The sequence below is a fragment of the Pelophylax lessonae genome (genome assembly GCF_965119305.1).
Source record: "Pelophylax lessonae genome assembly, chromosome: 8".
NCBI classification, from domain to species: Eukaryota; Metazoa; Chordata; class Amphibia; order Anura; family Ranidae; genus Pelophylax; species Pelophylax lessonae.
The window spans coordinates 224,104,393-224,120,564 of record NC_138775.1 but is presented as its reverse complement, the minus strand read 5'-3'; the positions used below and the strand labels follow the sequence as shown (position 1 = coordinate 224,120,564).

Below are 16,172 nucleotides of genomic sequence, written 5' to 3'. Positions count from 1 at the left end.
GATTTTTGTTAAGAACGTTTTAAAAACGTTTGTTGGTGATTTCTCTTAATATTCACCCTAGATACCTTAAATGTATCTGGGTCCTTAGACCCTCTTTATGGTTAAAAACCCTCCTGAAAAGCCATTTGGTGTATGTATATTACACCTTATACTCCCAGGTATAGTGGCTATCAAGAAGGCTTTCCCACCATTATAGACAAACAAACAATACACATAATAAACATTCATCTTGATTTGTCTGATAACCCACGATCGGTCAGTCAATTTTTACAGTAATAATGAAACTGTCGCTATCAGAACAGTGTGTTATATTAACAGTCAGCAGGCGCAATTTTTACAAGTCATATATAATTATAGATACAGTTTCCATATATGTCAAACCAGCAATATAATACTCCAATACAATATGACAATATTTTCAAATGGCATAACAAAATGAAATAACAAAATAATCACGTGATGAACGAACTTATCTACTTACTAAATAAGCTTTTGTTAGGTCACACAAACAAATTATCTTATACTCTAAATCTTACAGTTCTATGCGATAGAAAGATATAAGCAAGAAAAGGGGTAGTTTTGTTTTCTAAACAGAACAGACTGACATCTATTTATTATTCACTAAAGGAACGGGGTTTTCCTAAAACCCCCTGGGCTTCCCTGAAACCCAAATAAAAAATACTGTCTTTGTTGAAGACAGCTTCAACGCCTCCCAGAGACGTTTTATTTGTCCCTCCCAGAGGAACGGGATTCTTCTCGAGAAAAAATCCCCTGGGCTTCCCAGAAGCCCCGGATATTGTCTTTCCTTATAAATGACAAATCCTGTGTCTCCCAGAGACACTGTCTCGATACGTTCCCGGAACGTATTCAGGTTCAACAACCTAACATATAATATCTTTTCCTGAAAAATATTATTCTGGCTTCCCTGAAGCCTCTCTATATATATATTAGTATTCAAGCTTCCCTGAAGCTTCTATATATATATATATGTAAAGATCCAGAGCGTCTCCCAGAGCTGCTCTATTATCCAACACGCTCCCTGAGCGTTTGGTGTCTATGGCTCAAAGAACGGAACCAGGGCCAAACGGCCAAGTCCCACCGGACAGGCAAACAGATAAAATAAAATATCTCCTTACCCAGACCGGTGAATCCTTGGACCCGTGATGGCCGCTCTCTCTCCATCCCGGACGAGCCCCCAATCTGTTGGTGATTTCTCTTAATATTCACCCTAGATACCTTAAATGTATATGTATATCATAAGTCCCTGACTTATTGGCTAAATCTAGTCTGTTCTATGCAAAATAAAGCAGAGCTCTGGAGAATGTTTTATCCTGTTAAAGAAGACACGTGCAACCACTGCTCAGTCTAAAACATTCTTAACTTTATTTGCAAAGCGGGGTAACTATTATACACAGTATTGAACAGGAAATACAGTTGGGAGGGGGAGTGGATACTCTCAGGAAGAGTCAAGTTCTCACAAAAGTTGAACAATGGGTTAATACAGAATGTTCGTTAGAAATTGCAAAATACGCCTTGTCTAGACCCTATAGCTCAACTTAGAATAAAAGGAAGCAGAATGTGTTAGGTACAAAGGAAGTGGGGATGTATCTGTATCTTGAAGTGTCAGAACATATCGGGTGATTTACTTAGGTCATTGTTCATGTTTAACTAAAGACTTAAAGTAACCTTAACTGAAACAAGTCATTACAAGTCACAGTTGTAAGAAAGAAAATGGTGTTACACAGGTCAAGCTAGAAAATGGTTGCCAGCAACTAGAAAGAGGTCCTGTCATTCCCCTTCAGATACTATATATAGTTACACTATATTTTTGTGGCAATAACAGTCATTGATATTTATTATCAACTATTTATTGTTTATTTGTGATTTTATGCACATTTTTTCATTCACTAGTGTTATATTAGCGCCGCACATGTTGTTTTTATTTTTGTATACAGACTGTCCTCTGCTGTGCTGGCTGCTCATTTATGATTTTCTGTTAAGGTTATTAGCGCGGTATTTCTTGGTTTTCTTTATTAATGTACAGCAATACAGGTTTCCACTGTGATTCACAAATTTCTTAACATGCTATCTCATGCTAGGCAAATCATCTAATTCTTACAATGAAATACTTAATTTTGGATCATTACTGAATAGAGAAATTTTCAAAACAGAGAGTTACATTTTAAGCATTTAGTAATCAAGAGTCAAAAGACTCTTAGACTTACATCTCAAGGATCAGAACATTCAGGGGTATGTGAGATGATTACAGCCACACACACCTACACAGGTTGAACTAGATGGACTATTGTCTTTATTCAACCTCACCTACTATGTAACTATGTAACTATGTAATATTATTTTATTATTTTTAAAGGTTACAGAATTATATTCCAAACCTGTTTTTTTTTTTTTACAAAAAAAAAATGAAAAAAATAATGTAAAAAAGTTTAGAAGCATTATGCCTGATCTGGAATATTGTTGTACATGATATAAATGGGCTGAGCCTCCACAAGCTGCCATTGTTGGGCGGAAGGGTGTGTACTCACTTCGATTTGAAAAAGCTTTGCATCTTTGCATTGGCTCAACTGAGAGATTTTTTTCAACTTTACAAGTCATTTTAAGCAAATAAAAACTGTGCTCAGCGATTTCCCAAATATAAAAAAAAAATAAAATTATTACTAACCCTGTCACAGATGCTCTCAAAAACATAAAATACAATATGCATGAAATATATATAAACCTGAAATAGTTGTGGTGTCTGAATACAAACAGGGCTTTTTTTCAGCGGGAACACATGGGAGCGCAGTTCCGGGCACCTGCAGTACTCAGTGGTACTGTATGTAATAGCAAGGGGTGCTGGGGTGTGCTGGCGGGTCTATTGATGCTGGCTGATGGGGGATCTATTGTTGCTGGAGGAAATCTATTTTTGCATGCTAGTTTATTGTTGCTGGTTTGCTGGAGGGAGGGGCTTATGTTGCCTGGGGGGGTCAATTGTTGCTAGATATGATCTGCTGTTGAGGGAGGGGTCTATTGATGCTGAGTGCTAGGAGGTCTGTGGTTGCCGGGGAGGGGAATATTTCTGCTGGATGCAGGGGATTTTTTTAACCACTTTTCTTGTTATCATTACCAAATTCCATACAAATTACTTAGCACCACAAAATGATACTTGGCTCTGTATTCTCTAGAAGGGGCAGCACTGAGAGGTTAGTGGGGGGTGTAATCAAGAAACGGTTCTCGGAGATGGGTAGGGGGCCAAGACAAGAATTGACTCAGAAAGGGGGAGTTCCTGCACCTATTCTCTGATAAAAAAGCCCTGCAAATAAGTAATTATACCAACTGATAAATATTGTCCATAAATAGTCGCGTTTAATAAATATCCGCTACAAGTGTTATAAAAATACCAAACACAAAAAAAAGTCCACACAATCAGCAAGTGAAAAAGTGAGTAGAGTTATTCCTCTGTGAATAATAAGGTGTCCATCATATTCTGGATAAGCCCTAAAAAAGTGTTATAATAAGCCCACTACCTGCACATATAGCCTCTTACCAAATTGTTAGACACCAAATTATAGGAGGTCAGACATGCCATTAAGCTGCATGGGTCTTGAGCCTGGATCATCCGATATAGGAACACATATGGCACTCGTAATGGAAGCCTCATTGCAATCTTCTTCTCCTACTCCACAGAACGGCTCGGCAAGGAAAGATAAGCCTCCAATAGTTCAACTGATCCCCTTGATAATGTCTGTTTAGACGAAACGTACGTCGGGCGGGGTGGAGTTTGTGCTGACGTCACCCACGCTTTGCCTGAGCCTTAACAGGAAGGTGTTCTGTAAGTAGTTTTGGCTTATGACAAATAAATAGTTTTACAGTACTACACTATTGGATGCTTATCTTGCCCAGCCGTTCTGCAAAGTAGGAGAGGAAGATTGCATTGAAGCTTTCATTACGAATGCCGTATGTGTTCCTGTATCGGATGAAAGTGGAAACATAACATAGACCTGTAAGGTTATCGCTCTGGTATCACCAACTTAAAAGTACTGACATAGATGTAAATGATCTGGTTTCTGGGCAGGCAGCCTGTATATCCCAGAGTATCTCCACAGTCTCCTTGACTTGTAATATAATGTAACGCAAAGTGAATTTGAAGACACACCTCATTGCTAAGAGGTCCAGGTACAACTTTATTCCAATAAAAGTCAGGGGGACAATCAAAAGAGTGTCCAACATGTTTCAAGGGTCCAAGAACCACCCCCCCCCCCTAGAATTGAACTGGACTTTTAATGGTATTTCTTCCAGTGTGATTGCTAGTACAGGTCTTATCAGCAACTGGTTTTGGCCTCCCAAGGTTCAGTTCACTTCTGGTCTGTTCACATTTTTGTCAATCATGTCCTGATGAAGGTGGGTGTTCTTTGACTTTCGAAACATGTTGGCTACCTTTTGGATTATATCCCTGACTTTAATAACAATACAATTGTATCTGGACCTCTTAGTAGTGTGGTGCTTCAATTTCTATGGGGATTTACATAACTGTGTCATCTCTAAGGCAGGCCACAGACGGTGTGAATTTCTTTCCTGCAACCATTCCCTCCTGACGAGCAATTGTCTTCTCTCGATCAATAAACTTGGTACATTAAGCCTGCCCATTAATGGTTTAAATTGCAGCTGGTTCCTGCAGAACCGACTGAGGTTTGAGCCATCTATGGCCGGCCTAAGCTGGCATCTAAGTCCAGGAAGTAGATACTGACCCTTGGTGATGCCAGACCAAAAATGGCACTGACGGAAAAACAGATGAGGGCATTGTAAGGGTAGTGGGGGGTACTGTCATCATGTACTTGGCAAAATAACATATCTGTAAGATTAGGTCCACTTTCATTGCAACATTAAACTTGCACTATTTTATTGACTGATGTTGATTTCTTCAATTGGTGAGGTTAGTGTTCCAAGCCAAGGTTGAGTGCTGGCTGGCCAAGCGTTAAATGCCTGTTTCTCTGCATCCGGCACTGTTGAGGATAAGTCTTAGTGACATTTTCATGCATTACACATATCTCTATAAAATAATAATAACATTTTATTACTGTAGTTGTTCATTAAAATGCATATGAAGGTTTGATATGATTCCCTAAACTCTCAAATGAAATTTTTTCAGTAATCTGGGTTTCATTAATTATATGTTTTGAGTGTGTATTACATTACTCCTGGGATAGTGCAGATCATTAAGCTTTTCACATCATTTAACCTTCAGCTTAATGTGCTAATACTGTAGTTTCACAGGCACATCTGTCAGTGGATGACTCATAATGTGGGCTACGCACAATATGGTACAATGCAATGTTTTTTTCACTGTATTTGCACCAAGCAACAGAAAACATTACAAAGAAGTAAGAGCAATAGGCACATTGGATCCAATTTGATAGAAAGGCCACTAAGACTACAACTTAAAGTGAACCTTTTCCAGGGCAAAACGATAGATTTGTGTTACTGCTGCCCCCCAACCTCCCCCCCCCCCCCCAAAACCGGTTATACCTACCTTTCCCACCTCTCCATTTACCATTGGGAGCAAAGAGAAGGAGCCCTGTGTAACCATCAAGTCTTTGGTGTGAACGGGGAAGTCTGATATAAAGGATGGGCTTTGCTGTTCAGTCAACAATTATCCACCAAAAGGGCCACTCACAGAGTGAATTTTGGCCATTTCATTGGAAATGGCTCAAAATCGCTTTCTGTATGGCCAGCATTGGCCTCTATATTTTAAAGAAAAAATTACTAAAATGTCCAAAACAGCTTATGAGGCAGACCATGATGGTATCACTATGTTTACATGTTTGGGGTATAGAAAGGTTAATTTTTAAGGCAGAAGTGTCATTGGTGGCAGATTGCCTCTTGTTTTGTTGTGAGAATGAATTTCTCTGCTCTGTCCTTTAATCATATGTTGGGTGCATTATGTGAATAACAGATTTCTTTGTGAAATGTGCAATCACTAAGTCTCTCCATAGATATTAGAGCAGTGCCACCGTACACTGGGGTGTTATTTGGGTTTCCCTGGGGTGTTGCAAGTACAGGACCCAGTTTGCCCTGGACCAGCATCCTGAGTTGCCATGGTACGGGTAGGTTGGACGCCAACACCATATCAACCAATGTGCTCTAGGGCCAGGAAACACAGCACTATTTGTTGCTATGGTTATGGCTGCAGGCTCACATGCACCATAGCAATGCATGACTGTGCAACTGCATGCAGGGTTACCCCCTGCATTTAGGGGAAGACAGAAAACCTGCTCCAGCTCCTGCCCTCTACCACGCTGCTGGAGCCAAAAAATAGTGCTCTGATGTGAACAGGGAACTGTGTGATTGGGGGGGGGGGGGGGCTCTGTAATGAGTTGACTATAAGACTTGGGGGCTGTGTGATGGAGGGACATGTGTGAATGGGGAGCTCTGTGTGTGATGTATGATTGGTTACTGTATGATTGGGGATCTCTGTTTTGGGGGGACTGTGTGACTGGGGGCTCTAGGATCAGGGGGCTGTGTAATTGGGGGATTTGTGATGATGGAGGGGACTCTGATGTGATAAGGGACTCTGATATGATGGAGGGACTCATGTATATGGGGCCTCTGATGATATGGAAGCTCCCTAGTGTAAGGGGAACTCTGAGATGAACAGGGACCTCTGGTGTGATGGCAGTCCCTGATGAGAGGGGGGCACTCTACGATGGGGGCCCTCTGAAGGGGTAAATCTGACATGAAGACACATCACTAATGTGATGGGAGGACCTCTGACATGATGAAAGATCTCTAGTCTGATGGGGGACTCTGACATAATGGTGGGTCTGTATGACCTCGGGGCTCTGGGTTGAAGGAACTGTGACCAGGAGTGCAAATACAAACACAAAGAAAGGGCACACCAGCCTATATCCTCAGCAGGCTTTTAATAACATAAATTTAAAATCAACTACTCACAAACATGCGTAGTAATCCAGCATATCAATTCAATTGAGCAGCATCGTTTGAAAAGTCCAATGTCTCATGAAGACGGAGGGCTGATGCGTTTCGAGACCGTGCTTCTTCACCTTGAGGCTCTGAGGAAGAGGCACGGCCTCGAAACGCGTCAACCCTATCCCTGGATAATGCGCTAGGCTGGTGCACCCTTTCTTTGTGTTTTGTATTTGCAGGACTTCAGATGTGGATTTAATTTCATCAAGGCATTGTGTGCCTTGTTCCAGGCTCAGCTCAGTGACATTTCCATTTAGGTAACTTACGATTTTGCATACTTTTAAAGGGTGCTGCGACTGATAAATGGTTGAGAAAAACTGCATTAGAGCTTTGTCAGACATGTAGATTTTATTTCTGCCAGCAGCCAACATGTACGCTCTGCTTTAAAATCTCTTTTTCCTTGCTCATGATGAAGGGCTGCATAATTTAAAATGTCAGGTTTATTAAAGCCAATCTAAACTCAACCACTAAAATCTCACATTAGACGAGAAGTACAGCCAAGGCTTGTTTGGCTGTACTTCTCCTGTGGGTCACAGAAGTGCAGTTCGTTCTGCACTCCTGTGACCCGTTTTTAGCAGATAGTGGGCTGATGCCTGAGTCCAGGCTCAGGCAAGATTTTGACAATGAAGTCCGGATCCGCCCACATGCCTGGACTGGCACCTTCCTCATGCCTGGACCGACACCCAGGTGGCTGCTCCTGTCCCTCCACAGCCCAGCCCTCCAGTGAGAGGGGGCAGAGCGGAGAGCCACCAGCTCTCTGCTCAGGGAGCCCTGAGAATCAAGAGCTTGGCAGTGTTTAATCGCTCAGCCCTCAGTGTTAGAAGTGGTGGGGGACAGGTGCAGCATCCACCATACTTCTTATTTAATACTTTCAAAATACTTCCTTTTTTTTAAAATCTACAGCATTTTTATAGGTGATCCTGCCATGAAGGTTCTTGTTCAGGCACTTCCTATTTTTGTGTGGCAACTGTCTCCAAAATGTGCTTCCCTGGTGGAGGCTACAACACACATTGCACACATATGCTATTATCAGTAAGCTGGTCCTGAGCAATGATGTTCAACTGATAGGGGAGTAAATTAATGCTGACAGGAGGTACCGTGTTTCCCCGAAAATAAGACCGGGTCTTATATTAATTTTGGCTACAAAAAACACACTAGGGCTTATTTTCAGGGGATGTCTTATTTACGGTATGTACAATGTCGATCTTAAAGTGATTTTAACCCTAAAGTAAATTAATAAATATCCTGATCCTTTAAAGCAGGCATGTCCAACCTGCAGCCCGGGGGCCACATGCGGCCCGGAACCCCAGGCAATGCGGCCCACTGCCCCCTGACAATTTTTTTTTGCTGGGGAGGAAGGAAGTTGGGTCAGGGGCATGGCCACAGCAGCTTACAACTAACGGTAGGCAGAGGCTGCCTCGGAGGGGAGTCAGGGGAGGTGAGCATGTGCAGTGTTTCTGACTCCTACCACCATGACCACTTCTTCAAATCACTGAAGTGGTCATGGTGGTTAGAGTGTTCCTTTAATATCTCTCAGAAGAAGTAAACCTCTGTATACTGATTCCATTTCATTTGATCATCCTCTAGTTGTGTTAAAATTAGTGCTGGGGGGGGGGGGGTTCGGCGGCGCGGGAAGGACATGGCGGCATTTTATTACTTATATACCTTAACTATAGTATATATTTTATATGCGGCCCAAGAAAATTTCTCTACACTCAATGTGGCCCAGAGAAGCCAAAAGGTTGGACACCCATGCTTTAAAGCATGATAGACAGCACAGTGCTTGTGCGGTGTCATTTACCCCTCTCTATGTTCTAAAGACCTGGAATAAAACAATAGAATGTTTAAATAAAAGTTCTCTCCCCCTCTCTCCCTGTCAGCTTAGGAGTCAGCATTAAGACATTATTTAATCCCAAAAATAAACTTTGGATAAAGTCATTGCAAAATTATGTAATCGATTTTGTAAAAAGATTATGTAATGTGCAGTGTGGCACCTTTTTGTAACTTTATTGTTGAAAATACCTTATCTACAGCGCCGCTGGGCACTCACGTGACCCTCCGGAGATCTACTTTCCCTCTCCGAATACTGCAGAGGGAGGGGCTGAGATTAAGGATTTTACTAGGGCTTATTTTCAGGGTAGGGCTTATATTGCAACCATCCCTGAAAATCATGCTAGGTCTTATTTTCGGGGTAGGGCTTATTTTCAGGGAAACAGGGTAGGTGAAAGAGAATGGTGAATTAGAATATAGCAGTTGTTTATGGTACAAAGTGCATTACCAAACGAAATGTCATCCAAGTAAAGTTTAAGGCAGGCCATACACGGAGCAAATTTCTGTCCTGCAACCACCGATTACCCCAACGGTGTTGATAGGGGAATCCCTCCCACTGAGCCAATGTATTCTCCTGGCAGAGATGGTTTCCCAGTGTTTTTTGCTGGTGGCTATACCAGCCGGTAGGGATAATCCTATGTAAAATCTGGGAGGCTGGTTGTACCCAAGTTGATCAACTTGGTACATTCAGCCGGCCCCCATACATGGTTAGGCTCTTGAATATATGATACACACAAGGTGTACTAAGCTGCGCTCACCTTTAAACGTGCAAATATGTGGTATTTAAAAATTATCTTGTAAAGTGCATAGTAACAAATCAACAACTGTATAAATGGTCAACTGTATAAATAAATAAATGCATAAAAAAATATAAAAAAATATGCATAAAAAAATATATAATTAAAGTGCATCAATGGAGTGAGACAAAAAAGTTCAAAGTGATAAGTCCCAATATGCGGATGTATCAATAAAGATATATCTCCAAGGAAAAAGACTCTTCACATGGTAAAACCTTGAACCCTTCACCATCTAGGCACCACTGTGTGAGTGTGCTTACCAGAAAGCACAGACCCCTTAATTACAGGGGGTCAATGCAAGCAGGATCAGTCAACACGACCAGAATCCGGGTATATAAGACCAAGCCCTCTGAAGTGGTCCCCTTCACAGCCTCCTGTACACCACAGAACTCCACACTCCTCCTCCTTATGCTCCTCAGCAGTATGAAAACAAAGGAATGACCAGGATAGTGAAGTACGTATAGACAGTTTAATGTAAAATAAGGTGGACACACTTACATCAGGGTCATAAAAACAGGCATATAGAACTTGAGATCCAAGATTGGACACAGGATGGTAACCGCTTCCGCGTTCACTGGTCCTCTCCAGACAGTCTCAAAAATGGCAGTGATAGCAGGGTGATCGTATCCCAATATTCCCGACCGGTTTCGTCGGCTCGTATGGCCGTCGTTTTCAAGGGTCATGTGACCACAATCACCTTGGTATCATTATAAAAAGGCATGCTAATTATCTCTTGGCCAATCAGCCTCTTCAAAACATATGCATGGTCATCAGCTCTTAGCCAGTCAAATTGTCCCGAGCGTATAATGCAAATAGATGACACCCACCGGAACCAAAACAACCCATTCAACCTCTATCCCTCCGGAAAGACGGCCAAAACACTCAGAGGGCTGTCCCGGAAGTGACGCAACGGACTTCACCCGCTGAACCGGAAGGAGAGCGGGCATCTATCCGGCGGTGTCTCACTCCGCCCTCGCTACACACATCCGGGCGGGTCTTTCCGGAGGGATAGAGGTTGAATGGGTTGTTTTGGTTCCGGTGGGTGTCATCCTGTGTCCAATCTTGGATCTCAAGTTCTATATGCCTGTTTTTATGACCCTGATGTAAGTGTGTCCACCTTATTTTACATTAAACTGTCTATACGTACTTCACTATCCTGGTCATTCCTTTGTTTTCATACTGCTGAGGAGCATAAGGAGGAGGAGTGTGGAGTTCTGTGGTGTACAGGAGGCTGTGAAGGGGACCACTTCAGAGGGCTTGGTCTTATATACCCGGATTCTGGTCGTGTTGACTGATCCTGCTTGCATTGACCCCCTGTAATTAAGGGGTCTGTGCTTTCTGGTAAGCACACTCACACAGTGGTGCCTAGATGGTGAAGGGTTCAAGGTTTTACCATGTGAAGAGTCTTTTTCCTTGGAGATATATCTTTATTGATACATCCGCATATTGGGACTTATCACTTTGAACTTTTTTGTCTCACTCCATTGATGCACTTTAATTATATATTTTTTTATGCATATTTTTTTATATTTTTTTATGCATTTATTTATTTATACAGTTGACCATTTATACAGTTGTTGATTTGTTACTATGCACTTTACAAGATAATTTTAATATACCACATATTTGCACGTTTAAAGGTGAGCGCAGCTTAGTACACCTTGTGTGTATCATATATTCATTACACGTTTTTTACGATTGAGTTGCAGCTCCCTAGATTATTGGTTTACACCATTACACTGTGCACATTTTACACTATTATTGATTCCTAACAAATAATTCACTTACTCACTAGCACATATACATTACTTATTTATACAGCACGTTTGCACTTTATCCAACAAGCGCAGGTACTTTTGGCGCTTAACGTCATTCGTTTACCATGGTTAGGCTCTTGGCCGGTTTCTGCTGAACTGGCAAAGGTTTAAACCGTCTTTGGCCAGCCTTAGTGCGGCTCTGACGTTATCTGTGCAAACACACACTGGTTGGTACAGGGGAAGCTCACAAAAAGAATGTCTGGGTGTTGCTGGAAACAGAACGAGGCTGATGACCCCTGGTAAGTCCAGCTCTGCCACTGATTTAAGATTATATTCCATATATGCGCCCTATTAGGAATGTCCTTCTGAAGACTGAATTACACTGACAAGTTGTTATGTTTTATAATTATGAATGCCTATGATAGTTATTACCAATGAGATGGTATATAGATTTGGTTCACATTATGAACCTTTGGGCCAGAGACTTACCATTGATCCACTCCAGAGTATGAAATCATTGTTTTACTTATGTTTTTGTGTCCAGTAGACAGTTCAGCCCTATTAATGTTCCCTGTGTTCTAGAACCAACAAACCAAGGATTATGTATATCTTTCGCTCCCACAGACGACTGACCGTGGAGGAAGCCAGGCGATGGGCTCGGTCGTTTGATCTACTCCTGTCTCATAAATGTGAGTATACCAAAGTACCTATATATATATATATATATATATATATATATATATATATATAATACATTTATACAACTGGAATTTATTTAAGACTTTGCTGCATATCTTTATAGAATGGGCTAGTTTTATTGGGTAGCTCCAACCAAGAAAGGGCCTTCCCTATACAGAACATTATGACAATGGGATCACGTAGCTTTGTTGATATTTGATAAAGCTTTGTCAGTGACATTTGTTTTTTTCTTTTTTTTGGGGGGGGGGGGGGGGGTTTGTTCAATCAACTAATCATGTTACACAGCATCAGAGTATGACATGGCTTTATTTATAAAGAAAGCCCTACTAAATTGGTAACTGCACTGTGAAATCAAGTTTGACTTAATTGGTGTCTTATCCCTAAAGATGACCTTTATCTACTCCCCTGAGAAGGGATGGCCAGGGTACATGTGTAGCGGTTCTGTCGGATCCAATCATTTGTAAATTGTTGGATCACTGGAGATTATCTTTTCCTTGTCCATATCGTTCTTCTATCTAACCTTTCCAGCTACACCACTTTCCCAGGCACCTCAGCCTCGCCCCATCACAATCACTTCACCCAAACCCCACACACAGCACATTTCTCCTTCATCACTCACCCCCTGTTGACAGCAGGGATGGGCCGAACACCCCCCTGTTCAGTTCACAGCAGAACTCCCGAAAAGGGTAAATATTCTAACCTTAACGGTGAACCCCATTGAAGTCCATAGGAGCCGATCAGGAAAAATCAAAAGTGCCCATTTTGAGGGCCATAAAAGGGGTATGGGGGTCTGGGTACTGCCCTGGGGGACATGTATCAATCATTTTTTTTTTTTTAAATGATAATTTTTTTTCAGGAGCAGTGATTTTTAATGATGCTTAACCACTTCCCGACCACCCGCCGCCTATTTACTGTGACAGGGTGGCTTTCCTGCGCAAACCAACATAAGTCTACGTTGGTCGCGCGCGGGAAGCTAGAGGGCAAGCGCACACCGCTGCCGGCGCACTCCCACCCCCACTCGGCAGCGGGGAAGCCGATGCACGGGTCAGGCGCCTCCGACTGCCGCCTGACACCCGCGATTGCTTCCTGCTGAGAGAGAAGGACCGTCGGCTGTTGTAAACACAGCCGACCGCTCTTCTCCCTGAAATGACCACAGAGCTCATGTGATCCTTCTATATAGGATCACATGTCTCTATGATCATTTCACAAGCCACGCCCCCCCCACAGTTAGAATCACTCCCCTAGGCTCACATTTCACCAAATGATCACCCATAGGGTTAACCCCTTCCTTGCCAGTGTCTTTATTACAGTAACATATTTTTAGCATTGATTACTGTAGTAATGTCACTGGTACCCCCAAAAGTGTCAAAAATGTCAGTCCGGCGTCCGATCTGTCCACCGCAATGTCGCAGTCCTGCAAAAAATTGAAGATCCCCGCCATTACTAGTAAAAAAAACAAAAAAACAATAAAAATGACAGCAATCTTTCCCGTAGTTAGTAGACGCGATAACTTTTGCGCAAACCAATTAAATACGCTTATTGCGAGTTTATTTACCAAAAATATGTAGCAGAAAACAAATTGGCCTAAAATGTTAAAAAAGTTTGATTTTTTAATGTTTTCTTTTTTGAGAAGGTCATATAGTAGAATGTGAAAAATATAGTTTTTTTTTTCTAAATTGTCGCTCTTTTTTTGTTTATAGCACAAGAAATAAAAATCGCACAGGTGATCAAATACCACCAAAAGAAAGCTCTATTTGTGGGGAAAAAGGACATCAATTTTATTTGGGTACAGCATCACACGACCGCGCAATTGTCTGTTAAAAAGTAACACAGTGCCGAATCGCAAAATAGGGCCTGGTCATTAAGGGGGCAAATCCTTCCGGTCTTAAAGTGGTTAAAGTGCAACCGGGGGGTCCCCTTAATGTGGCTGTAAAGTGGCGCATTTGTAGCATATACAGAATATGCTTTATAAATAAAAAAAAATCCCATTTAAAATGACTCGTGGTTACAATTGCCGCCTCCCGGCTAATAAAAAATGTAGAAAAAACAGCATGGGGTCCCCCCCCCAGTCCATACCAGGCCCTTCGGGGTTTCTGTGTTTCTTACTTTTTTACACTTTTTTGGTGATTGTGTATGATGTACTTGATACCCATTCACATATGGGGAGCCGGGATCTGGGGGCCCCCTTGTTAAAGGGGGCTTCCAGATTCTGATAAGCCCCCCACCCTCAAACCCTGAAAACCACAGCCCTGGGTTGTCGAGAAGATGCCATTGTCCCCATCAAAGCTCTTGCTCATCCTCCCCCCTTATCCATTCCTGACCTGCCGACCTGCATGCTCGGATAAGGGTCTGGTATGAATTTTAGGGGGGACCACATGCCAGGTATTTTTTAAAAAATGTTCTTAATTTTTTTTACCGGCACTTTTTTTTTTTCAGCTGTCAGCGGGAAACCCATTGACAGCTGATGACTCATCGGCTGTTAAGGATGCGGCGGCCAGCTTCCCGGTTCTGTTTCTTAACAACCAGCTTACACTGCACCCTGATTGGGCAAATCTTTGCCCAATCAGGGCACAGAATGCACTGTGCAGCGCTCAGCACATTGCAGGGTGTTTTCGTTGAGTCAAAGACCCGGCAAACACCCTGCAAATTTGGGGGTTCAGTGAACAGCCGAACAAGCAAATGTTCGGCCCAAACTCATGCTCGGACCAACTCATAGCTCCAACATTACAGACAGTTCTCCTGCCCCACCAGTGTCCCCTCTGCTGCCTCTGTTCCTCGCCATGCACTGCCTACACTCTAACAATCAGCTCCGCTCACCAAACTTACCCATTCAGGAAAGCATTTCTTGTCCTTTTACTATATCTGATGGGATGCTCTTATCTGGAAACTGCTGTGTATTGTAATTTATATGACTGATATATTAGCTGTATATCACAATGAATCTGACTTAAGGTATAGCTATATGATTTATTAGGTAGCAGGGGTGGTTATATCCTACTACTGACATAAACCTGTCTTTTATTATATCTGTGTATTGTAACGAATATTCCTAATGTGTTCTGGCCGACATATCTAAAACAAACACTAGCTGAGGTAGCTGTACCTAAAACAAACCATAGCTGTGAATTGTCATAAAATAACTACATCATGTTACATCTGTAATGAATATGGCTGACGTTCTAGCTGTACCTAGTAATACCCATCAGGTGATATAACAGCTTGTACTTTCTTGGAGAGGGTTTAAGGTTTTTTTTATGCACGATTGTGAAAATGCAGGAAATCAGATAAAGTCCCCCTCATTTCCTGTCATTCAGCATCATCTTCTATCGTCCAGCCTCATCTAGTCCTTTTCTCCCTAGCTTTAGGGTCCTTTCACAAAGGATTCCTGCCCGGCGGACTGATTCCCGCTGAGCAGGTGGATGACAGGTCCGTCTCCGCCTACTTTGCAGAGACAGACCTGTCAGATTCCTGCTCTCCTCTATGGGAGATCAGATGATAACGGACAAGGGTAAGGAGCCAGGAGCGCCCCCAGGGGACCCGAGAAGAAGAGGATTGGGCTGCTCTGTGCAAAACAATTAACTATAACATGTTTGTTATTAAAAAAAAAAAAAACTTTACAATCACTTTAATGTCTCTGGTGCACTTCTTTTATAAATAGGTTTTTAGTTCCTTTATTCTTTTCAATGGAGACTCAGCAGCATCTGTATATGGGCACAATCTAGGGCATTCTGCATGCAAATGCAGCCTACCTAGGAATGCCCACTACTTCAGACTGACATCCATCAAGGCATTTTGATATTTGCCTAACTCCTTTTAAGGACACCCTACAGCACCTTGCTTTCCACTCTCATCATTCAGGATCTACCAAAATTTAATAGACAAGCACAGGGAGGAACAAACCAGGGAAGGCAAAATTTTAGCCAATTAAACTTCAACTTTAATCTGGCCACCTATGGCTAGATCAAGGAACGTTTGCATGTCTATAACCACAGCTCAACTGCTGCTTGGCTGCTTGGGGTAAGAATTAATTGGCTGGAGTATTTTGCTGGCCAACCTTTTTTTCTTCCATGAAAATACATTTGTTTATAAGTAGGAGATACAAGTG

The 16,172-nt window shown here is 42.1% G+C and overlaps 1 protein-coding gene across 4 annotated transcripts in view; it reads left to right on the top strand.

The window, feature by feature from the left end:
• Nucleotides 1-16,172, top strand: part of LOC309562386 (regulator of G-protein signaling 8-like) — an 85,969-nt gene that overhangs the window by 51,951 nt on the left and 17,846 nt on the right. For 2 of the 4 annotated variants that reach the window (XM_082266583.1, XM_082266584.1), the window contains exon 3: nt 11,951-12,057. In XM_082266583.1, the coding sequence (XP_082122709.1) occupies nt 11,951-12,057 (107 nt within the window). The remainder of the gene's footprint in view (nt 1-11,950; nt 12,058-16,172) is intronic. The other 2 variants (XM_082266585.1, XM_082266586.1) reach the window with 1 other exon arrangement.